Source organism: Osmerus mordax, chromosome 1, assembly GCF_038355195.1.
Source record: "Osmerus mordax isolate fOsmMor3 chromosome 1, fOsmMor3.pri, whole genome shotgun sequence".
NCBI lineage: Eukaryota > Metazoa > Chordata > Actinopteri > Osmeriformes > Osmeridae > Osmerus > Osmerus mordax.
In genome coordinates this window covers 20,435,027-20,459,659 of record NC_090050.1, presented here as the reverse complement: position 1 = coordinate 20,459,659, position 24,633 = coordinate 20,435,027, and the positions used below count along the sequence as shown (strand labels likewise).

General features: G+C 46.8%; 3 protein-coding genes across 3 annotated transcripts; 2 read left to right on the top strand and 1 right to left on the bottom strand.

Moving 5' to 3' along the window:
- LOC136942154 (interferon-induced GTP-binding protein Mx3-like) lies at positions 1–4,671 on the top strand. The gene is made up of 13 exons (XM_067234965.1): positions 1–125; positions 218–444; positions 939–1,076; positions 1,221–1,375; positions 1,573–1,711; positions 1,944–2,142; positions 2,607–2,685; positions 2,797–2,919; positions 3,007–3,148; positions 3,279–3,437; positions 3,582–3,658; positions 3,733–3,990; positions 4,141–4,671. Exons 2-13 carry the CDS (start codon positions 258–260, stop codon positions 4,363–4,365), a joined length of 1,881 nt encoding a protein of 626 aa, XP_067091066.1. The 5' UTR covers positions 1–125; positions 218–257; the 3' UTR covers positions 4,366–4,671.
- thoc7 (THO complex 7) lies at positions 4,395–6,770 on the bottom strand. The gene is made up of 8 exons (XM_067234977.1): positions 6,681–6,770; positions 6,190–6,310; positions 5,861–5,988; positions 5,688–5,774; positions 5,516–5,573; positions 5,304–5,370; positions 5,061–5,130; positions 4,395–4,950 (listed from the first exon to the last, which is right to left on the bottom strand). Exons 1-8 carry the CDS (start codon positions 6,697–6,699, stop codon positions 4,889–4,891), a joined length of 612 nt encoding a protein of 203 aa, XP_067091078.1. The 5' UTR covers positions 6,700–6,770; the 3' UTR covers positions 4,395–4,888.
- A 347-nt stretch (positions 6,771–7,117) lies between these two features.
- On the top strand, positions 7,118–24,633 carry LOC136948643 (ataxin-7). The gene is made up of 13 exons (XM_067242563.1): positions 7,118–7,233; positions 9,140–9,229; positions 11,562–11,777; positions 11,948–12,016; positions 15,949–16,053; positions 20,071–20,335; positions 21,509–21,804; positions 21,976–22,058; positions 22,175–22,440; positions 22,551–22,749; positions 23,119–23,240; positions 23,366–24,461; positions 24,616–24,633. Exons 3-13 carry the CDS (start codon positions 11,570–11,572, stop codon positions 24,631–24,633), a joined length of 2,727 nt encoding a protein of 908 aa, XP_067098664.1. The 5' UTR covers positions 7,118–7,233; positions 9,140–9,229; positions 11,562–11,569.

Here is a 24,633-nt window from a genome sequence, read left to right as displayed (position 1 = left end):
GGACTGTCGAACAGTGAATTTCTTCAAAGGTTTGCCAGAGATGAGATGTGCATGAGTCTAGCTTTACTGATCCTTTCTAATCATCATCATTCTGGACATAACCGGCAGCCGCATTGGTAATTTGGGTAAGTAGCCTTCATAAACTTACTAATAGGATAGAAACACAATAATATTATAGGGCTAGTTAAATAGATTACCTTTGTTTAAAAACGTATAGGTTTCCCAGGCTAAAGCGAAATTGTCAAACAAAGGTAACTATGAACACGCTCAATCAACAATACGAGGAGAAGGTGCGTCCCTGCATCGACCTCATCGACTCTTTGCGCACTCTGGGCGTCGAGAAGGACCTTGCACTACCAGCAATCGCCGTGATTGGAGACCAGAGTTCGGGGAAGAGCTCTGTGTTGGAGGCGCTGTCCGGAGTGGCTTTACCAAGGGGAAGTGGTAAGGTGTATGAACGCGTTGTATAGAAAACATGTAGAGATAGCCTATAAATCACACAGTTGTTATCAGAATCAGAATCGTATTTAATCGCCAATAAAGTGGTCACAAACAAGGAATTTACTTTGGTGGGCAGGTGCATACAGTGAATATTTAAACATAATGAACAAAATAAATGTCGAAAATGTACAACAAAATAAAATACTAGGGCTTTATAAAATACTATAAATAAAATATTATAGAAAAAAATAATACTGAATATGTTATCAAGTGACAGAGTGTATGAGGTAAAGGGACAAAGAGAAGGTGTCAGTTTGGGGCCTTGTTAATAAGGCTGGTAGCGGAAGTAAAGAAACTGTTCTTGTGGCGTGAGGTTTTGGTCCTGATGGACCGCACCCTTTCTAGTAGTGTGGTATATGATTTCATACCGCACTACTAGAAACAGTTTATACAAACTAACTTTCGTCTCTTCTTTCGTTTGGTTCTTTTGCCCAAAGGTATTGTGACAAGATGTCCTCTTGAGCTGAAAATGAAAAGGAGGAGAGAGGGAGAAGAGTGGCATGGAAAGATCAGCTACCAGGACCATGAGCTGGAGATAGATGACCCCTCGGAGGTGGAGAAGAGAATTCGGGAAGGTGAGGTTATTCTTACTGGCTATAATGGATAACAAATATGAATGAAAAACAAAACAGCACCATATAAAGTGTAGCATGGCTGTGCACAGGACTTTTCCTGGTCTTAGTGATCCTTGTGTTCTTTATGCTTGCGTCCCTCTCCAGCCCAGGATGAGATGGCAGGTGTGGGAGTGGGCATCAGCGATGACCTCATCAGCCTGGAGATCGCCTCCCCTGACGTCCCAGACCTCACCCTTATAGACCTGCCTGGCATTGCCAGGGTCGCTGTCAAGGGCCAGCCTGAAAACATTGGGGACCAGGTGCGCATGTCACTTCTTGAATATGTTGCCATTGGCAAGCCAATCTCTTATGGTTGTCCTAGACAGTTAAGCCAAAATCTTTCTTATACGATTTCCTAGACCAAAGTTGACACAATCAGGTAGCAGAATCACGTGTTGACACACAATCAAGTTATGCTGGTAAGCCTCTATTAGACTTATATGTTATATGTTTTCAGATCAAGAGGCTGATAAGGAAGTTCATCACCAAGCAGGAGACGATCAGCTTGGTTGTCGTGCCATGCAATGTTGACATAGCTACAACAGAGGCTTTGAAGATGGCACAGGAAGTGGACCCTGAAGGGGAAAGGACCTTAGGTAAATTATGACTAGCAAATTATTTCCCCATTAGTGGTTGTTTCCCCATGATGTTTTTCTTATTATCAGCTGCTAACTGGGATTTAAAAATCAAGTATAATAATGCAAATTCCATAGAATAGAGTCATATAAACTGTCATTGGTAGCTTTGCATAATTATATTTATTCAGATATATTTATTAATTGATTGGCTGTGACGGTGTATGTGTGTTATATGTGCACCATTCTACAGGCATTCTGACCAAGCCTGACCTGGTTGATAAAGGCACGGAGGAGACAGTTCTGGACATAGTTCATAACATGGTGATTCCCTTGTCTAAGGGCTACATGATCGTCAAGTGCCGAGGCCAGAAGGAAATTATGGACCGTGTATCACTGCCAGAGGCCACAGAGAGAGAGAAGGCCTTCTTCATGGAGCATGCCCATCTTAGGTCAGTCCCATAACTTTCACTTGCGTTATTATAGCTGACAGCATTGAAAGACACTTTAGTTTTCTGACATTATAGGTTTAATTTTCATCAGATGCAGTACCATGGCTAAACCTTAATATACTAAGAATTATGATGATGTCACTTAAGGCTCTATGACATTAAAAACAACTTCTTTCACATTTTATGTTTCAAGAAAATAATCAGCAGATTAATGGATAGATAAGTTAGTATTGGTTTCAACTCTAATGTGCTCAGATAGAAGGTACAGTATGCATGATTAGATTACAGAGTCTGATTAGTGTTTGTTTGGTGCCACTCGTATTTGCTGTGCCATACATTTCTGGATGAGCGCCCTCTATTGGCCCATATCATCTTAATGCTTTTAAAGCCACTGTATTTCCTGTTTGGCAAGGTGTGGCACCTTTGATGTTGTGTCTGTAATTCTTCAACACTTCCTGCTATAGCACACTTTACAATGAAGGCCATGCCACCATTCCTAAGCTGGCAGAGAAACTAACCTTGGAACTGGTGCACCACATCGAGGTAATTTCCCATTTCCAACATTTCACTTGACAGAGTCCTTTTGTGGATCTTAAACTTTCCTGAGCTCCTCCTCCAGTATGAATGTAAATGTCACTGTCCTGTGTTCTATAGAGATCCCTGCCCCGACTGGAGGAGCAGATTGAAGCCAAGCTTGCGGACACCCACCTGGAGCTGGAGAGGTATGGCTCTGGCCCCCCCTCTGGTGCAGCAGAACGCCTCTACTTCCTCATTGATGTAAGTAAGCTCACAGTCTAACATTAACCACATCATTGAGGTGGTTAATAAAACCACTGTTCTTTCTTTTTTCATTTTGGATTTTAGAAAGTGACAGCATTCACTCAGGATGCCATCAGCCTGACCACGGGTGAGGAGCTAAACAGTGGAGACCGTCTGAACATCTTCTCCATCCTCAGAAAAGAGTTTGGGAGGTGGAAAGCCCACCTGGACCACTCAGGAGTGAACTGTAAGTTAAACAGCTTGCTGTGCTCCTCAAAACACATCTCAAAATGTAGATATCTGGGTGGTAGAGCGTTGACACAAATTACACATTTTTTATAAATTGAATACAATTCCTTGTTTGGACCATATTGCAGTTAATAAAAAGATTGAAAAAGAGGTGGCTGACTATGAGTGGAAGTACCGAGGCAGAGAGCTTCCAGGGTTCATAAACTACAAGACCTTTGAGGTGATGGTGAAGGACCAGATTAAACAACTGGAAGAACCTGCAGTCAAGAAGCTGAAGGACATATCAGGTGCAGTATATGTGCTGTCGGTGTGTAGGCCTACTACATTATAGGCTCCTAAGCAAAGGTCACATGGAGCCGTGAGACAGCCTGTTTGGCTAATGTGTGAAATAATTTCAAATATATAAATCCACCTAATATTTACTCCTGTAGATGCTGTGAGGAAGGAATTCATACAGCTGGCTCAAAGCAACTTCACAGGCTTCCCAAACCTTCTGAAAATGGCAAAGGTAAAGTCAACATCTCTGTAGTTACAAGATGGTACATTTACTGTACTGTCACTTATTGGCTGGTTGTTCTGCAGACTAAGATTGAGGCCATCAAGCAGGAGAAGGAGTCCACAGCTGAGACTATGATCAGGACCCAGTTCAAGATGGAGCTGATAGTTTACACCCAGGACAGCACCTACAGCTACAGCCTGAGTGAAAGAAAGAAGGAGGAGAAGGAGGTGGAGGAGGAGGAGGAGGAGGAGGAAAACAATTTCAGTACAGCTGTTCTCTACCGTTTAGACAACAAGGCCTCCCTGCATGAGATGATGCTGCATCTGAAGTCTTACTACCATGTAAGTACCAGTCTGCAGAAAGGTTATCAAGTCACTCACTATATTTCCCACATGAAAATAGCATGTTGAGTTATGTTAAAGGGCAAGGAATGCCCAGGGATTTACAAGTGTACAGTCACCAAGATCCTTTCCTCTGCACCGCCTCACCAGATTGCGAGTCAGCGCCTGGCTGATCAGATCCCTATGATGATCCGCTACCTGATGCTCCAAGAGTCAGCCTCTCAGCTGCAGAGGGAGATGCTCCAGCTTCTGCAGGACAGGGAGAACATGGAGACACTGCTGAAGGAAGACTTTGATATTGGCAGCAAGAGGATGGCATTGCATAGTCGCCTCAAGCGTCTGATGCAGGCACGCAGCTACCTGGTGGAGTTCTAGGTGTGTGAGCAAAGGGATAGGGACAACATGAGGTTTACCCTTTAATGTCACGTCTGGCAATGCAAAAATTCATTTAAAATTTGTTTTTATATTTTGCTCTGAATCAGTCTACTTGTATCCTCTTATATTGGTTTAGTTGGGAACATAAAAACTATTTCACTTCAGTTAGTACAGTTTACTTAAAACACTGCTTGAAGTCACCATCTACTGTTGATCGTTTAAAAGGTTTAGAAACAATCTTTGGAACTAATCCCATTGATTACCAAAATAATATATTGGTCCATTAAATAAATTAATACCTTTGTAGTCCAAGCTTGCTTCCCATCATTTCTACTCACAAAACTACAAAGCATCTGAACATTTTTTACATATCTTCAAGTGACAAACTTTATTCATCAAAAATACATGTTATAAAAATTTGAAACTCAATAAAATTCGGTTTCATATCTTTCAAATGAAAACCATATAGAGTGACATAATAGTAGTACATGACTCATTCATTACATTGATGATTACAACACTTTCAATCCCCGTTCTCCATGGGACTTGACTCCTGAATATCATAGTTCTCCGATTTCTCGTCATCTATAAATGGAAAACAGACACATATTTAACAGGGATTGTATCAATACTACGTCACTCAGAGTAGTCATCTCGGGGTGTTAGAAGTGGTAGTGATTTGTGTTCATACTCACTCTCTAGTGTTTGCTGCAGTTCCTGGATGGTACTGAGGAGAACGTGGAACTGCTTCTTCCTCAACTCCAACTGAAAGAGATAGATGGGAAAAGATGATGAAAGATCACAGTTTTATCTGAAAAGCATGAGTAGCCGCCTTTTCCTCAAAAACATTTTGATGAATAGGATGGAAGGTGCCAACGACAGACATTAACTTAGATAGTGTAAGTCGGCACAGGCGTGAAGTCCAAAACGAAGCTCACCTTGTCGTCCACATTCTCTTTGATGTGGGATAGTTGCTGGAGTTCTTTGTCAAGGGCCTCCAACTGTCTGTGATGAAAGGAAAAATGTCACATAAAAAAACATCAGTACATTATAACACTGGTATTCAAGCTAATGTAGGCATCAAAACATAAAACAACATTCAGTTGGGATCAGATCTCAGTTGTGAATTTCATTACAACCCTACACTCACTTCAGTGTTTCATGACGATCTGGATGCTGCTGGATAACCTTTGCCAGAGCATCATATTCTGAAAGATAACCACAGAACAATGTACAAAGCTGTAAATCATACAATGCAACACCAATAATTACATCAACAAATGTTTGACAAACGTCCACTGATGCAGTGCGCAGCCTCTCACCTTGCCGATTCTTTCGTATTCGCTTTGCTCTCAGTATTTCTTTTTTGCACTCCGATATTTTTTCATGCGCAGATGTGATATTTTCCTCTATAAAATGTTTGTCAAATTGGAATAAGGTTAGTTAAACAAATACATGTTTTGATAGACAATTGACTTAAGTCATGATAACTTACCTATGTCTGTGTAGATTTTCTCATAGTTTTCCATCTCTCGGAGGTTCATGTCATAAACCAGCAAAGTCTTAACCATTGAGAATTCACACTGTGCCAATGTGCTCAACATCCGCTGGTATTGTGTAAATCTGCAGTTACAGACACTTTAACTTAAGATATCATTTACACAAAGCATGGTACGGAGTACTGAGTATAGCTTACAGTTGTGCTTACAGTTGTCAGATAAGACTGATCTTATCGCAGGCGGCCTAGACTAGTCACTGTTAGTTACACAGCTCAGAGGATTGTGGCTCAATTATGTCAAAGTTTAGTTTAAAAGCAAAACGTACCCATCCTCCGGTGACCCAGATGAGTTGCACCACTTCGTGAAACTCTTTAGGAGTACATTGATGCGCCGGTCATCTCCAGCTCCGTCTCCATCAATGAGAAGACGTTTCCGGATAACTTCATCTAAGAAAACCGGATTGATTTTGCATGCAAAATGTAGGGTAGCTGTTAAACCACGTATAAGATTTGCGCAAAAGTTAACAGAACGTTAACTGTATGCTTACATCTGATCCCATGGAGAAATAAAATGCAGCACCTCAATTCATGTTGTTCCACGCTAATTATGCGGTGCGCCTACCCATTGCACAAGGCCAGTTTAAACGAACGCACCATATGTGCAGCTAGCAAAAGGTTAGTTAGCTGTTCAACACGTTTGTGAGTGGACACCCCTCAAATAACTGGTTAGATAGATGTGTAAATATGTATCGACAAGGATACGGTTAAAAACAAACGTAGATCGGCTACAAAAAACACCAATGAACACAAATCTTACCATCTGTAACAGCCCCCATTTGCGTACCGTGTGGCCAACAGACGATTTGCTTCTTTCAATAAAACTTTATTGGTATTAGCGGAAATGACCACCCAAACTACATACAAAATCAAAATTCTGAATCTTCCTACTTCCTCTGTGGAACCTCCTTGGCCCCGCCTCTAAAAAGGACAGCACTGATTGGTCAGCAGGCATATTTGACAGCTCTGTTTGACAACGTGAAACTCCTGAACTGTGGTTGCTCATGTCTTCGTCAAAAAGATGAACAGCATCCCCTTTAAATAATCATAACTGTCCAATTTAGTAAATACTTCAATACAAAAACAGTTGTCCTGGAAAAAAAGCAACGACGTGCGTGCCTGTTGGTTAAGTGACGTCTGGGTCCCAGAATGCAGTCTGGTAAACAGACATGGAAGCACCTGGTGAAGACCTCCACAGTCAGTGAACATTGCATTCGTTATTTTTCACGATCTTCGTTCTTTGATATCCACCTCACTCAACTGATTTGTCTCTGTCTGGAGTCACATTTGCACCTCCAGCGACCAGGACCTTGGTAAGAGCAGATCTTTTATATTTGCACAGCGGGTGTTAATGACTTCTGCTGAGCTATGCTTTGACAGCTTCTAGACATGGCTGGCAAAAGGCTAGCACTAGCTAACGCGTTAGCCAACTATTGCAGCTAGCTACCCGAGCTAGACACTCCTCGAGTGACAGACCATCAGACAGCAATACCCTACCCCACGTACAACTGTATTTACTATTTAGTGTGTATTGTTGTATTTTTTACATGTTTTATAGAGTGTGATCGAAACTGTGTTGTGTAATGTTAAATTGTGCGTTTCAATTATGTCGGGTCACATAAGTTAGCTAAGCTACTGTAGCTATCTTAAGTCTCCCTACTTAGTGTAGTTTTGATGTGGTTCGCTACCGTAACGTAAGCAGGTCGGCTGACCAGTGTAGTTCAATAACTTGTGCATCTTAATGTCAAAGTTTAAGAAGATGAATGCACGTGGAGAGCCAGCAGCTGAATCTAGCTATGATTTTGAGTGCACCTTTGTGCCCAGAAGTTGTTATGGTCAAGGGTACAGTAGATGTACTCGTACAAGAGTAGGGTTTTACAATTCTGAAACCCAGTTTATGTCTAATGAAAGTGTATTGAAACAAAAGACAAGCTACACCAAGATCAGAATCAGCTTTATTCACCAAGTAAGTTTACACAAACAAGGAATTTACTATGGCAGAATGGTGCATACGATAATAACGTATTATATACAACACTTGGACCAGTTGGGTTACCACTTCAATCAGTAATCACAGTCTATCATTTTTATTTTCTGCTCTACTCCTGTATTGCTCCAGACTCACACACATTAGAGGAGCGCTAGGATGGTCTCAGGACAGTGCCCTTGGCACAAATTAGGTTCTTTACTGAAGGGCAGAATGGTGGGATAACCACTGTATGGTAGTAGCTGACAAAGGCTGCTGTTCAGAAGCCAGTTGTATTGTAATTGTATTGTGTATTGTAACTTTTAAGGTTTATGACATAAAATGGCAACATTCCAATCATTGGTCCTACCTCCAACTAAGATCTACAGTATCTAGGCTTTCTACCCTAGAGGTGTGGCATCAACACAGATTTGGGCTATTCTTCAGTTGGCTTGGGCTAGGCCAATGTATGAGTATGCCCACTTGTATTAATTCGAAGTGAGACATTCCAGAAAAATATATTTTGATCAGAAATGCAGCCTGCTTACTGCTGAGTAGGCAATAGACAATTAAGTGTCTCAAGTTTAGTCTATTCCCTCATTCCAACACCTATACAGGACATTCCCCTACATTCTTGTAACAAGTAAATGTCACGGCTGTAGGCCTACATCTATAATGAAGTGTCGCAGATGTAGGCCTAAATAAAATACACAAGGTTAAACATTTGATTGTATGTTGGCATGTATAATACCACCTATATTTAATATGTAATTTAAGACTACAGTAAAGGATAGTGATCCTTATAAGATATTTGTCCACATTACCTACATAACAACCACCTCAATATTTGTCTCATTGTAATCGTAATCTTTTCTAGATTGAATCATTGATGTTGTTGTTTTTTGTGTAATCTTTGAAAGGGATTATTGGGCTGCAAACTGAATAGCTCTAGAGTGGTTAACTAGGGATACTGCTGATTGGATTGGATTACTGTGCAGTGGCGAGGAGCTCCGTAAATTGCTCATGTGTTAGCTGGTGCAGCCAGAGCTGCCAACCAAACCAAAGAGCTCGTCAGCCTGGTAGGCAGTCAGTCACATCCCTCAGCAGGACTAGGAGCTAGTGTTTCCTAGAATGACAACACTATTACTCCTTGAACTGTGATTAGGCATGCACCATCAGACAAGAAGGAAAACAATCAACTTAATACAGGCTTTTTCCCCCTCTGAATATCTGTTATGTGTTTTCTCCCCCAGATCTTTCGAGATTAACGGCTGGTGATCACTCAAACGGATGAGGATCTACTGATTGAGAGAAGATTGAGTTCCCTTTTCACATTTGACAAGGTATGGTAGAGCAAGGGATGGTGTGTATTGACATTACACACCATCATTATACGTTACCTGTACAATATTTCTAAAGACTTTTCAGTCTGTGTTTAAAAAACCCAGTTGGGCCCGAGACCTTGCTGTGTATGACAGGGAAAGGGTGAGAATGTATCTAGTTGTTTAGAAATAGGACATTAACGAGGAATGTTTTATGAATGAGCTTTGTTAGCCAACCTACAGACCATCTTTTTGAACATTGTCTTACTTGTGGACTCTAGCCTGGTCAATCTAAACAACTGCTGTTGATTCACCTAGAGGGTTGTTGCTACTGGTGGTTCCAAAGTAGAGCACACACGTCGCACTGGGAAGATTGAAACCAAGCGAGAACCGAAATAACAAGGTCGGCAAGGGGATGAAGACATTTGCTTTAATTGAATGCAGAGGCAGCTCTGTCAGGTTAACGTTTTCACCGTAAGGAGAGTGCTGTAGGTGGAAATTAATATTGGACACAAGCCTATATCCATAAGCTTTAAACTTGTACCCTCTTGCTACTACCTTGTGTGTTTTAGTTTTGTTCAGTACTCAGCGCCTCCCTCCTGGCCGACCTCATCATTAGTAGGCCATGCAGAGACTAGGCCTACCGCATGGCGCCAACATGACATCTTCCCTGCCACACACCCTGGTTGCAGATCATTTCAGCCCAAATATGCCTACTCCATGGTATCAGAACGTTCTGATGGGTCCTTCCGGCTAGTATATATTTTCTTTTTTTGGGAAAACGTATAAGCTCAAGACAGCCCCCCCCCCCCCCCCATACGTACAGTGTATCAGTATTATGTAATGTGTAGTCAGTTGAATTTGTTATAAGAACAAGTAGGCAGTTGGTGCATTGATCTTTAGAAGAATTATTGAAACCATTCACTGCTTATCATTAATAATGAATATCATTAGCAATATTGAAATGCAAAGTTGCTCTTGGAACTTGGCATTTATCAGCACCTCTTCAGATCTACCCCCCAAACCAACACGGCTGCACTGCATCCCCATGATCATCACAAATCATGTCCACCCTGCCCAGTTTTTGAAATAGTTTCTTCTGTATTGATAATATATATTGGGGATTTGTAAACTTTTTTCCCTTTCACTGGTCTACTTTAGCTTCCTTACATAAGACGTTCTGCATTTGTCAAAAATACTGTATTAGTGCTTTTTAGTGAGTTCCATAAGACATGATATCTTACTGCCCATTAACACCAGGTGCATATCCTCTGTGTTTGAAGAAGAAGATGCACCCTTCTTTTTTTGTCTTCACTTAGGGTGTAGGTCAGGTCTCAGACGAGCGTCCGCAAAGTTATATCATAGCATCAAAAGGGATGTGCAGATAAAAACTGATTTGGTTAGACTGGCTTACATACATGTACCTTGCTATCTCTCTAACCACAAACGCATGCTTAAATTAATCATGCAGTCACTTGCTTCCACGGACCAGTATTTTATCTTTACAAAACACTTCACAATGGCTTCAGCGGGATTGCATGGTTTTAAGGTATATGATACTGAGAGATATGAAAGAAGTGACCTGATTGTTTTCAACAAACACCCAGATAACTTTAAAAACTAGATGCAAACTGTATACAATTCATGTATTTTAAAATATAATTTTGAAAGAGTAAGTGGTAAAATGAGAATGTGGAAAGAAGTTATGGAATGCTTTCATCCATGAAGGGATGCCAACTTTATTCCCACGTCTTTGTGAGAAATGTTCCCAATAACATGATTATACTCATTGGAATTTCATCCACAAACGACATGAAAGGTTGTAAGAAATGTGATTCGAGGTACCTAGTTAAAAGGATGCACAATAATATGGTATCCTTTTGGATAGATGGATAATATTGAAGGCATCATGGGATATGCAAATGTAGTTGGACATTTTTTGAGAAGCTAAGCCAAGGACGCTATGAAATATGGAATCCCAAAAGCAAAAAAAGTCAGTAAAAGGTATAATTAATTCCTTTGCCTCCAATCAATCCATAACGTCTTAAAAATATATTATTTAAGAATGTCTCGTATGCTCAGGGAGAAGGATAAGTTAGCGTTTCCTCCTTAAAGTTGTATCACTTATATCTGCGATTGCCCATAATGCATAGAGGGGAACGCCGCTGTTTCTGCCACAATTGTGGAAAAAAAACAAAACAATGCTTTCAGTAGCCGACAGTAATGCTCGTCCCCGCCTAGCCACCGACTACAGATTTTGGTGGGAGTTAAACATTCGTTTGTTCCTAAAAATCAATGAAGGAATTCCGCGTACACCACCTTAACCGCCGACTGCTTTTTTGTTACATTGTAGCGGAAAAAATGTCGGAAAGGGCCGATGATGACGTCAGGGGGGAGCAGCGCAGAGCGGCCAGGCAGCTGAAGCAGCAACAGCAGCAGATCCAGCGGGGAGAAAGCTCCACAGCAATGGCGACTGTTGCGGAGCGCAGATCCCTACCTAGTCCAGAAATAATGTTGGGACAGCCTTGGAGCAACTGGGTCGATGCTGCCAAACTACACGGCAACGACGGTGAGTGACTGCCCGCCAAGGATGTGTGTGTAGAAGCGAGACATGCCCGATGACCGCGAGCTTTTTCAGCCGATTGCGTGCAGTTTAGGGAATAGGAAGAAACGCTACTGGTAGCAACAGCACGAGCAAGCAAGTGCAACTATTTATTTGTGTCCAATCACTCCCTTTAGGTGCTGAATCGGAGGAAAGTTTTAAAGAGTTCGGGAAAAATCGAGAAGCCATGCGGTTGTGCAGAGACGGTGAGTGCTTCCCTCTCTAGTCAAATCCAAGGTGTGTTTTGGTTCTGGTGGTATGCACACATACTTCGCATGCACCAGCCCAAACCTTGTTCTCCCTTTTAAGACAAGTGCACAACTACATTGACAAAATAATGCTAGTCTGCTTAATAAATTACATAATTTATAAAGTCTTTAGTTTGGGGAAATCTGCATGTTTGCTTTAGGAAGGCACTGGATGTTTAGACAGTAGAGGTGAAGAACATCATGCTAGCTCTTAATCAGATAAATATTGTATCCATTTACTTCTGTCACTTCCATCAATATTAATTTGGGTGTGGCATCTATTCTAGTGACAACAGTTATAATGATGGCTAAGACGACACTAATATGTTCAAATCAATTAAGTCATTTTGTACCAGTTCAATATGTTCTACTAAAAGACACGTCCTTCATTCATACAATTTGATGAGCCAACATGATTCATTCTTTTCCTGAGTTACTCATCATACACATTTTTAAATTAGAATGTTAACCTTACATTACAAAACTGTCTTCTCCACGTTTCTCAAAGTGCTTTCTCCATATTTTGATGAGAAGTTGGTCTTTTAAAGGTTTTGGTCAAGTACTTTTGAATAACTGTATTTCCCTCGTGGCAGGAAAGCAAGGACTCAGATCTTAACAAAACTCTTAACAGCCCCGAACAGTCTCGAACAGCATCTTCCAAATAATGTCCATTTGTCTCCTCAAAACACACTGGATGAGCTTCATCTGTGGTATCTTCCTCTGTGGTATCTTCATCTGTGGTATCTTCCTCTGTGGTATCTTCATCTGTGGTATCTTCCTCTGTGGTATCTTCATCTGTGGTATCTTCCTCTGTGGTATCTTCCTCTGTGGTATCTTCATCTGTGGTATCTTCCTCTGTGGTATCTTCCTCTGTGGTATCTTCCTCTGTGGTATCTTCCTCTGTGGTATCTTCCTCTGTGGTATCTTCCTCTATGGTATCTTCCCTACATGTTGTCAAGGCGGCAGAGGGGACACAGGAAATGGATGAAAGGCCTTTGAAGTTCAACATGTGATTTCTGTCTCACTCCAGTGTTGTGTTGTCCTATCTAGAATGTAGCCAACACGTGATTCTAACAAGAGTAAGCACTTCCCCTGATGTAAAGAAAAGGGTTATGTCTAAACCTACTTGTCAGGGCACTTATCTAACGTTGCATTTGCATTGCAAACAATGGGGCCTGTGTGCACTCCAAAGCGACATAGCACAATTCAGAAAGAAAAATCGCTTGCAACATACTACTCCCCTAAAAGCCTCTTCTGAGAGTACCTGTCCAGTCAACATGCTGCCTGTGAGGCAAATTGATCAGGATTGCGTCATATAATCATGCCATCAGAGGTGGTATAATCTATTACTCACCTAGCAACACCCCACAGAGATCCCTCAACGTTCTTAATGATGTCTTCCAACAACACTTCCCAGTGAGTTTCAGTCGAGGATGCTGTGTTTACATGTCTGACCACTAGAGAAGGGAGTCCTGAAGACGGCTGATGTAGAGGTGTTGGGATCTGCTCTAGCACATCCCACCCACATGGAATCCCCGAGGAGGAACTGCTGTGCATGGAGCTGTTTCACAGCAGCATTCCACAGCACTGAGTCCTCCACGCTCCTCCTTAGGAACACTGGAACAAGCACGACACCATAACTAAGTTGCAGAGGTTTCAGACCTGCTAATTAATATAAATGTTTGAAACGATGAAATTGCGCTGAGTGTGACCGAGGTTAGGGGACAGCCTGTTGGAGTTGATGGATTTAAGAATGCTGTGCTCTCTAAAAGGAGAGAGAGTCATGTATAGAGAGATGCTGGTTGTGTTGGTTTCTACCTTTGCTTTGCTATACTCCTTACCACAATCTCTGGTGTGGTGGAATTACTTTTTGGTATTCTTGTTAGTCTCTGTGCAAATTGCCATTCAGACCAGCCAATCTGACGTGTAAGTGTGTGTGAGGGGGAGGGAGAAAGCAGGTTTTATGGCTTACCCGGTGGATGACTAGTCCTGCCATGACTCACCAGATCTCTCCCCTGTTGGAACAGCCGTTCCGATGACAGACACACAAACACACACTAGACATGACGGTCAACGTAAGATAACTGTTCGCCTCCGGATTTGTTTCTCTGCTTTTTATATAGCCTCTTGGACTTTCAGAAGACTACAGGATCCTGGGAACTGTAGTGCCAGCAGCTCAGGTTGTGCCCAGTGTCTGTGCTGTGTGTGCAGCCAGCTTGTGTGCTGCGAGAGGCCCAAGCGCCTGGATCATTTATCACTGCCATGGATAAGGATGGTGAAATTAACTGAATCTCTCTCTTTTTCTCCTTCTCTCTTTCTTTTGTCTCAAATCTCTCCCCCCCCTCACCTGCGTACTCTCTCCACCTTCTGTCCTCTCCCCCCCCACCTTCACTCTCGCTTTCTCCCCTTCACTTGCACTCGCTCTCTCCCCCCACCTGCACCCCAATCTCTATTTCTCCCCCTCCTACACTCTACCCCCCACCCGCACTCTCTTCCACCAGCTCTCTCTCCTCTTCCTGCACACTCTCCCTCTCCCACCTTTTCTCTCCCCCATCTACTCTCTCTTTCACCCTCACCTACAGTCTCTCACCCATAGTCTCTGTCTCTCCCCACCACGTCTGTCTCTCTGACTTTTTACGTTCCAGTCACTAGTTTCTCAGTCTCTGTCCCGACATTCTCTCCCCCGCTACTTTTGAAGGTGGAGAAAATAGATGGAGAAAAGGCTGGCACGGTGACGTAGAAAGGGCTGGCACTTTTCAAGTCAACATGTTTCAGCTGCAGTGCCAGTGTTTTGAATGCAGAGTGGTGAGGTGATTCATCAGGGTGGACTGAGCAAAGAGGCTAGAGAAAGCCACACGGTGGCCAGTAGACGCGTCACAGCCACCGTGGTCACATTCAGCTGTAGGGTCGGAAGGAGTCTTGTCTTACAACAATTTGATCCATCATAAGGATGTAAAAAGAACAACAGAGTATTTTGGAAAAACAGAGCTCAGTAATCTGGTTTGCAGCTCTTTGTGCATTCTAACGGAAGTCGCTTTTGTTTTTCTACTGTCTGAACCAGCAGCCCTGAAAAACGAGCGTCTCGCTGTTAAAGCAGGTACTTGTCAAAGTGGCCCCAGACACTTACCCTGTGTTAAGTAGTGTCCAGGCTTTTAATTCACCCATACAAGTCTGGAAGTGACCTGGCAGAGAGCACACAGGTAGTCTTTGTGTGGGCTTTAATGGTCCCAGCTGCCAGACTGTGTCTGTGCTGTTTTGAGGGTCCTCGACAGCGGCGTGTTTTGGGGGGGGGGGTGAGCAGTACTCCTCCACTCATCTCCTCACAGCGCTTCGGGAGATCTCCTAATTATACCCCTTAATTAGCTCGTCGTCATTCTGCTAGTAGCGGTGAAGGTTTTGATCACATCCGGCTCTTGCAGGGCCATTCCTGTGATTTCCACTGTGGCACGGTTGTTCTAGGGACCGCTGCCTGCTCATGTAGAAGGTCAGCTCTCCAAATTAAACTGTTGGTGTCATATAGGGACGGACACGTGCCTGGTTTGATGCATGTATCCATGTGTGCAGTTTCCCTTTTTCCCTATTCTTTCTAGAAGGAATAGATCACCAACTGTGTGTGCGTGTGCACGCTCAACCTTTGGACTTCTGACCTTACACTCACCTTGTCCTTATCACTGGGTTGTGTCCCTTTTCTGTGATTCGGTCTAACCGTGAAGGGCTGTATGCTGGGGTGGACTTCGGGGTACTTCCATTTTCCAGGTTTTGCCATCTTGGTAACTGGGATATTTCAGGGAAGTTGTAGGAAGTAATGTTGGCATTGCTTTATACCTGTGAATATAACGTTACGTATTTGAATATCTTTTCTGTGCTCTCTCTCCCAATTGAATTCACAGACATGCCCATATTTGGCCAGTGTCCTGCTCAGGATGACTTCTACCTGGTCATGTGCAGCCATTGCAGTCAGGTGGTGAAACCACAGGCCTTCCAAGCACATTACGGTAAGATCTCTCACCTTAGCACACACAACCATGCCCCTCTCACACGCAGACCACCCACAAGGACTGGATTTCACACAGCGACCCCTCTCTTGGGGTCTTGGAATACACACACCCTCCTCTTCACCTCTGCACCCTCTCGTCAGTAACATGAGAGCAGAGCGGCCGGGCCCTTTGATTTCCCCTGCCTGCTGCTGTGTTTACAATTCTCCTGTTAATATTTCATGGGCTCCTCTGAGGTCCACGCCTATGTAGAAATGCTGCCTCATGTAGTGTTTTAGCATGTTTTCCAGATGTCTTTGATACAGTCTTGGAAGAACCTGCGACTAGATAGCTGTGGGGAAGAGGTGATATATTATGGATTTCCGAATCAAGGTATCGCTGTTGTGGATTTCTTTGAAAGTAGTCTAGTGACTACTGAGCTTGGTCTCTCTGGAAACACAGGGATCAACAATGGTTCTTCATTAACTGCTCCTCCACAGGCAGACAGCCAGAAGACTGCTGGAGGTTGAGAAGGGACTTGGAGGAACTCTCCTTCTCAGTTTGGTTTTGTTGTTGTGGCTACAAATGTTCACGGCTCTGTCGATCCAAAGTCCCTGTTGAGCGTTTTGTACAGTTCTGATTCTCTTCAGTGCATGAGTGGATTGAATGATGATTAATTTTCAGGAAGGGATCAGAGAAGCAATGCCCATATGGTTATGTAGGCCGTATTATGTGCTTCTAACTGGTCCGTCTGGTCAAAATACCCATTGAACACTTCATTCCTTATGAGTTCCTTACATGTAGTCAGACCCATCTCTCACTGACTACAAGTATGTAGAAGTATAATGCCAGTGCAGCTGTTCTCAGGACTGGCCACCAGGGGGAGACACGGGAAGTCAACAGTCTTCTGTGGAAGGGAACACTGTAGATGACTGAAGAGTGACAGCATCTTTGTGGTTAGCGGTTCAGCAACAAACTGCTAACACCCTAGGTGGTATCAGTCAGTAGCAGTGAATCAGCCTCTGAATCTGTCCCTGCTGCAGAGTGGCTCCAGTGAACAAGATCTGTCAGATTTACTCCAGAAAGAGGCTGTTGATGAACTGGACAGTGTTATAAATAGCGGCTTGGTGAACCACAGAACAACACTTAGCAGTAATGACACCAGTGTTCCCTGGGTGAATGAGTCAAGCCTCAGCCTGGCACCAAAGGGCTCTCTTGAACGAGGTCATGTAGCATTCAGTCCCTGCTTATTCTCCTGCTGGCGGTGTGGATATCGTGGTCTAGCCGTTAGCTGTGTAGCAGTTTCCCAGCAGGAACTTAGATTCACCCCTCTCTTCTGTCATTGAGAATCCAATCTGCATGGTGTTGGTCCTGTGTTCCTCTGGGTGTTGGTCCTGTGTTCCTCTGGGTGTTGGACCTGTGTTCCTCTGGGTGTTGGACCTGTGTTCCTCTGGGTGTTGGTCCTGTGTTCCTCTGGGTGTTGGTCCCGTGTTCCTCTGGGTGTTGGTCCTGTGTTCCTCTGGGTGTTGGTCCCGTGTTCCTCTGGGTGTTGGTCCTGTGTTCCTCTGGGTGTTGGACCTGTGTTCCTCTGGGTGTTGGGGCTGTGTTCCTCTGGGTGTTGGGGCTGTGTTCCTCTGGGTGTTGGGGCTGTGTTCCTCTGGGTGTTGGGGCTGTGTTCCTCTGGGTGTTGGGGCTGTGTTCCTCTGGGTGTTGGACCTGTGTTCCTCTGGGTGTTGGGGCTGTGTTCCTCTGGGTGTTGGGGCTGTGTTCCTCTGGGTGTTGGACCTGTGTTCCTCTGGGTGTTGGGGCTGTGTTCCTCTGGGTGTTGGTCCTGTGTGACTCTGGGTGTTGGGGCTGTGTTACTCTGGGTGTTGGGGATGTGTTCCTATGGGTGTTGGGGATGTGTTCCTCTGGGTGTTGGGGCTGTGTTCCTCTGGGTGTTGGGGCTGTGTTCCTCTGGGTGTTGGGGCTGTGTTCCTCTGGGTGTTGGGGCTGTGTTCCTCTGGGTGTTGGGGCTGTGTTCCTCTGGGTGTTGGGGCTGTGTGACTCTGGGTGTTGGACCTGTGTGACTCTGGGTGTTGGGGCTGTGTGACTCTGTCTGAACACACTACATTGAGAAGATTGTTTTTCAATCCGTGCCTATGTAGATGTGTGGTGTGTGTGTAGTCTGCGCTGTGTGCAATGAGACTGTAACAGGCTGTGTGTCAACAGACCCTTAGGGAACAATTGACAGATTCCTCAGTTCACTTCAAATCAACTCTAAGTTGAATGAGAAATATCCATGCGTGTAGATGTAAATGCTCAGGACCTTTTGCCAAAATTGTCATCCAAGCATTAGATGCGTTGCGATGTAGGTTGTGTTTCCAAACACACTCACAGTCTGTCTCTCGTGTCGCCAGGGATTCCCCCTAACTAAGAGCCCGCTGCTTATTAAACTGATTGAAACTAGACTCCCCATCATAACCACCCCATCTCCTCGTCTAGTGGGTTCATTTCCCTTCATCTCTTTGCCAGGACCTCTGTGACAAGCTTTTCAAGCTCTTGGCAAAGCATTGTGGGAGTGTCATGCTGGGGTTGCCGAGAGCGTGCGTGCAGGGCATGCAGTAACGACTGAGCAGGGCTGAGCCAAGCGGGGGGGGGACGGGACGGAGGGAGGGAGGTAGGTAAGGGCCTGGGGGTGTTCCGCTGCTGAGATGGAAGAGGAGGGGGAGGGAGAGCAGGAGTGTCATGAATGGGTTGGGTAGAGAGAGACATGCCTAGGGTGTGAAGCTTTGCTTTGGAAAGCGAGAGAGAGAGAGAGGGCCTGGCGTGTTCTCACTGTCTGAATGAGAAGGTAGAGCAGAGTGCCCGAGGCTGTTGCCGTGTTACCGGAGCAGGGAGAGGGAGAGGGGGATTGTGGGTGGTGGGGGGAATGGGGTGATGGAACAGGGTTTGGGAGTGGCAGCTGTGTGCGCCGGGCCCTCCCCTCCCAGTTGCTGTTTGTGCAGCTCACCAAGGAGGTAATGTTGCTCCCCACAGAGCCTGAGCCTTGGCCAGCGTCCCAGACCTGCGAGGAGTAAGCACAGGGCTAACAGAAGGGAGCTACAAGCTAGCAACAGCACCTCCAACACAGACACCAACACAGCCTCTATGCTAGTCTCCTTCGCTCTTTTTTTCTTTCCCCTTGTTCCTATCCTTTGTTTCTTTTCAGGTGGTTCCTAGTCACCCGTTCCCACATGCGATGTGTGCTTTCTGACATGGCGGCGAGTTATTCTGTAGAAAGACGAGAGCGTGAGGGAATGGTACCTTGTTTGGGACAGCTGTGTTTGTCTCCTCCTCCCCTCAGTCTTCACATCAGCTTGCCATCTGTGGGAGAGGGCCTGGTGTGGGAGAGGGCCTGGTGTGGGAGAGGGCCTGGTGTGGGAGAGGGCCTGGTGTGGGAGAGGGCCTGGTGTGGGAGAGGGCCTGGTGTGGGAGAGGGCCTGGTGTGGGAGAGGGCCTGGTGTGGGAGAGGGCCTGGTGTGGGCTCGCTGTAGTTCAACCCGTCACATGCTGCGTGATTCCCCAATCCCAAGCAGTAAGAGTAGTCACTATGTAGATTTGATTTCAGAGAAGCTCCGAGCCTTCTGTTCTGCATTTATCTTTTCTATTTTGGTCTTTCCTCTCAGTACAAGTCTATTCTCTATTATTGTATTCTTCTCTGATGCCACTACTGGCTTTTATCAATTCACAGTGTAGCTGCTGACAGGAAATCAAGCACCCGACCTGTGGGTTACTTGAGCTATTTCAGGCACAGTTGGTTGGCAGACATCAGAAATATCATATTGTACTGGGTTATTTTGGCTGGCAGCTTTTTGAAATGTTGCTTTCACTGCATTTGTACGTCATTAAGAAGTATATAGTTTCACTACTTTGTTCATTTCTGACTCAAGCCCTTGGCTTTCAGTAACTCAAGTGACATGGCCTTGCGCCGGACAAAAGGCAACTTTATAAAAACCAGTGCAAGTGGGATTGTTTCTATATTCATTTCTAAGCGTGTTTCCTCCTGTCTCCTTCCAGAGAGAAGACACAGCTCGGCCAGCAAGCCTCCCTCCACCTTAGCCCAGTCCTCTGCCTTCTCCCTGTCAGCCCTGCCCAGGAACAGAGCCAGCGGGGCAGGGGCAGGGTGCGGGCCGGGGGCTGGGGGGGTTCTGGGCCGTACCTCCTCCAGCGGGTCCAGTGTCTCCACCTCCAACTCCAAACTCCTCAAATCAGCCAAAGAGAAGCTGCCAGGCATCCAGCGCAGGCCCCACTTCCCCCCATTCCGGGTGCTGCCTGATAAAATGTAAGAGGGCAATCACCAGAGACCTGCCCTGTCTAACCCTGGGAGTGGGGTTAAACCCCCGCTGACAGTCGACAGAAATGTTAAACCACTCAGTGCTGAACCGTGCTCAACCCAGTAATGTGGTGTCTTGTTGAATTTTTATCTTAACTGACTTCTTTTTGATGGGCCTCATTCATATAAGAGGCCGACACAGTGCGTTTGATCCTCTGAGAGGGGTCTTCTGCCTTGTAGGGTGTTCTCCTGCTGCTCTTTAGAAGTGGGCTTCCCTCTGAGGTTTACTGACACTATCCTACAATTATCTGAGCCCCACTTTGTTGTGTTTGCCAAGTCAATTTGCGGCCGCTCAAAGCGTGTTGAAATTCAGCCTTTGTGAATACCAAAGGCTGATTGGGCAATTTTGTTTGCCCAACCTGTCAATTTAAAATGAGGTTATTTTAACTGAAGTCTTTGCATTCTAAATATGATTCATGGTTTCCCCATCACTCCCTGTCCTTCGGTCTGTGCCCTACTCACTCCTCCCTGCCGTCTGTGCCCTCCTCACTACTCCCTGCCGTCTGTGCCCTCCTCACTCCTCCCTGCCGTCTGTGCCCTCCTCACTCCTCCCTGCCGTCTGTGCCCTCCTCACTCCTCTCTGCCGTCTGTGCCCTCCTCACTCCTCCCTGCCGTCTGTGCCCTCCTCACTACTCCCTGCCGTCTGTGCCCTCCTCACTCCTCCCTACCGTCTGTGCCCTCCTCACTACTCCCTGCCGTCTGTGCCCTCCTCACTACTCCCTGCCGTCTGTGCCCTCCTCACTCCTCCCTGCCGTCTGTGCCCTCCTCACTCATCCCTGCCGTCTGTGCCCTCCTCACGCCTCCCTGCCGTCTGTGCCCTCCTCACTCATCCCTGCCGTCTGTGCCCTCCTCACGCCTCCCTGCCGTCTGTGCCCTCCTCACTCCTCCCTGCCGTCTGTGCCCTCCTCACTCCTCCCTGCCGTCTGTGCCCTCCTCACTCCTCCCTGCCGTCTGTGCCCTCCTCACTCATCCCTACGGTCTGTGCCCTCCTCACTCCTCCCTGCCGTCTGTGCCCTCCTCACTCATCCCTACGGTCTGTGCCCTCCTCACTACTCCCTGCCGTCTGTGCCCTCCTCACTCCTACCTCTCCAACGTTGGTCTCTCGTTCCATCTCTTTACCAGCCCTGCAGTCAAGGTGGAGAAGATGCATCTGAAAGTGGACTCGTCGGCCAAGCTTGTACAGGCCCCTCTGGCCCCGCCCTCCTCCTTCACCTCCTCCTCCTCCAGCACCACTGTGAGCGCCTCCTCCTCGCCCATCAAGCCAGGCCTTAACTGCTCCTCCATACCAAAGGCTCCCCAGCTGACCCCTAGCCAGATCCCCAACGGCAAGGGCCACCTCTCCCTGTCAGTGCCCAGTCTGGACAAGAAGCAGGACAACAGTGCCAGTAGCAGACGTCACCTCTACAAGAGACTGTCAGGTAGAGAGACCCGTCTCCTTATGGTTGTGGTGGCCTTTGATGCGACATCATTTTTTTTCTCTGAAAAATCATGAATCTATTTCTAATTGAATCGTGAGGTACCAAAAGATTCCCACCCCTAGTAGTCATGCCACAGACGATTAAACCATGGTTTCTCTCATTTTCCATCAGAACGGGAGTTCAATCCAGACATCCACTGTGGGGTTCTGGATATGACTGCTCGGAAGCCATGCACAAGATCTCTAACATGCAAGGTACCGAGTTCGCTGTCTGCACTGTTTACAGTATTATCTTTTTGGTTTTTGGCTCAGCTCTAAAGCTGTTCTTTATCTCACTCTCCCTGACCTTTTCCCTCCATCTTTCCCTGCAGACACATTCCTTAAGCCAGCGGAGGGCAGTGTTGGGCCGGAGGAAGCGCTTTGACACGCTACTGGCCGAGCACAAGAGCAAAGCCAGAGAGCGGGAACTTCAGCACCCTCAACCCCAGCAGCCCCCCCCTCTCAGGGAGCCCCACCCCTCCCCCTCCCACCTCGCTGCCCACGACACCCACCAAGTGGCCCACGGCAACGGTGCCAGCGACGCCACCAAGCCTCTCCCGCTCGGCAAACCCAAACCTCACAATCCTGGTCTTCCACGGTGAGCCCGCGAGCGGAACTACCAACTAGAATGTTCCAAATGCCACGGTGGCCAGTTGTCCTGCCTTCGTCAGTATGGTAGTGACTGTGTGTTTGTGTGTCCCCTGTTAGACTGAACAGCAGCATCTCTCACGGAGGGGGGGGGGGCCCGGGGGATCCCCCTCTGTTCCACGAGTCACCCCACCACCCTGCCCCGGCCACCGACGGGGTGTCGCGGCCCTCCAGTGATGAGGGGGAGAATGAGGAGAGGGAGGAGGGATCGGACAGACTGGACTGTCACTATTCAGGTTATCACCCTCGGCCGGCCTCTGTAAGTCACACTGTGTTCATGTCCAAACAGAATCTGACAAAGCAGATCACGTTTTAGAACTACAGTAGCATGAAACCCAATACTACCCGCTTTAACATGGTGGCACTTGTTTTAGAGGAAGGCTAGTAGCATATTAACCTCAACCTTTTGCTTGAGAGAATGTTGGGGATTAAAACAATCAAGTATCCATGCAGGGACATTTGAATTCAGTGTAATAATCGGTTCTCTATAAACGTGGATTATACACACAAAGGGACCCGTGTTCTCTGTGTAGTTTACCCCCCCTCCTAGCATGCAGGCTACGTTGAGTTTGTAAAGCCTTACAAATAACCACCCTACCTGGATCCCACCTCCTCCCTCCTCTCTCAGTATTGCTCCTTTGGAAGCCACCTGTTTGGGAGAAGCTGTTACTCCTTCGACCGGCGCTGGGACCGCGTGCGATGTGCGCTCACAGCCATGATGGACAAGCATGTCAACTCTCAGATGTGGAAGTAAGGCTGTGTTCTTCCCTCCATAACTCCCTTTAACTTGCTTTACAGTGTTTTGTGTATTCCCTTCTTCACATTGGGGGTATCTGAGGGTTAACGTGTCTGTCTGTCATGTGTTCCTCCTGTAGGAAAATCCCTTTGGCCTTGGAGAACTCCTCCTCCTTCTCCTCGTCTGTGCCGGCCCACAGGACAAGCACAAACTCCCATGGTAGCATCCCTCCCTCAGGCTTCCTCAGCCCTCCCGCCGCCCCCCCGCCCCCTTCCTACGCCCAGTCCTACGACGGCAAGTTGGCGCTCTCGTACGGGACCACCTTAAACGCCCGTGCTTCCCCGCAAGGCGGTAGCGAGCACCCGGCCTACGGCAGCGTGCAGGCCAGACAAGTGTCTTCGTCGCCGCAGATGCCTTCAGCCCACTCCTCCTCTGTCCCGCCGGGCCGGGCGCTGAAGTCGCGCTCGGGCAGCAAGTCGTCTTTCAGGCCCAGGGAGTCCTCCTCGGCCTCCTCCACACCTGCCATATCGAACTCCACCAGCGGGGGCAGCGCTGGGGCCAACAGCAGCGCTGGCTTCAGCTCGGGGAAGAAGAGGAAGAACAGCTCCCTCCTCAGTTCATCTCACGCCCCGTACAACCAAGACTCGTCCTCCAACGCCGCCTCGTCCTTCAAGAAGAACTGTGCAAACACCACCACGGGAAGCTCAGGTAGCACCTACCACCACGCCTCACTCGCACCCCCCTCCTCCTCCTCGTCTCACAGCGGCGTCCACAGCGTGGGGCTGAACTGCGGGCCCACCGTGCGGACCAACTCCCTCAGCCTGAAGGCCGAGCCCTCGGGGGGGTCGGCGGGGGCGTCTGGACCCTCGGCGCGGGGACCCCCCTCCGGCAGCCCGGCCGAGTCCATCAAGAGGATGAGCGTGGTCATGAACAGCAGCGACTCCACCCTCTCGTTGGGGCCCTTCGTCCACCACCAATCAGATCACCACACGGCCTTCAGCCACGCCCACCACACGGATGGACGCCTTGAGGGAAAGAAGCGTAAGGGGTCTCCTGCGACCAGCTCCCTCAACAGTGGAGGGGGAGGAGCGGGGGGCCTGGGGGGAGGAGTCAGTGGGGCGGGGCCAGGAAGGCCCAAGGTGGCCAAGTCCCCCGCCATCAACAACATCCACGGCAAACATGGCCGCACAATCCCAGGAGCCCCAGGGCTGCCCAACAACTCGCTCATTCATCAGGTGGGTTGGTGTCTGTGCTGCACAATACAAGGGGGGGTATTCATACTTGCTGTACACCTGTGTCATTTCCCGCAAGCTAATTGCTGTACTGTGTTTCATTAGTTGTTCATATTTGACAGTTCCTCACCTTGACCTGTTGTGTGTCTTCCTCCAGCCTAAGGCCCGTCCCTGA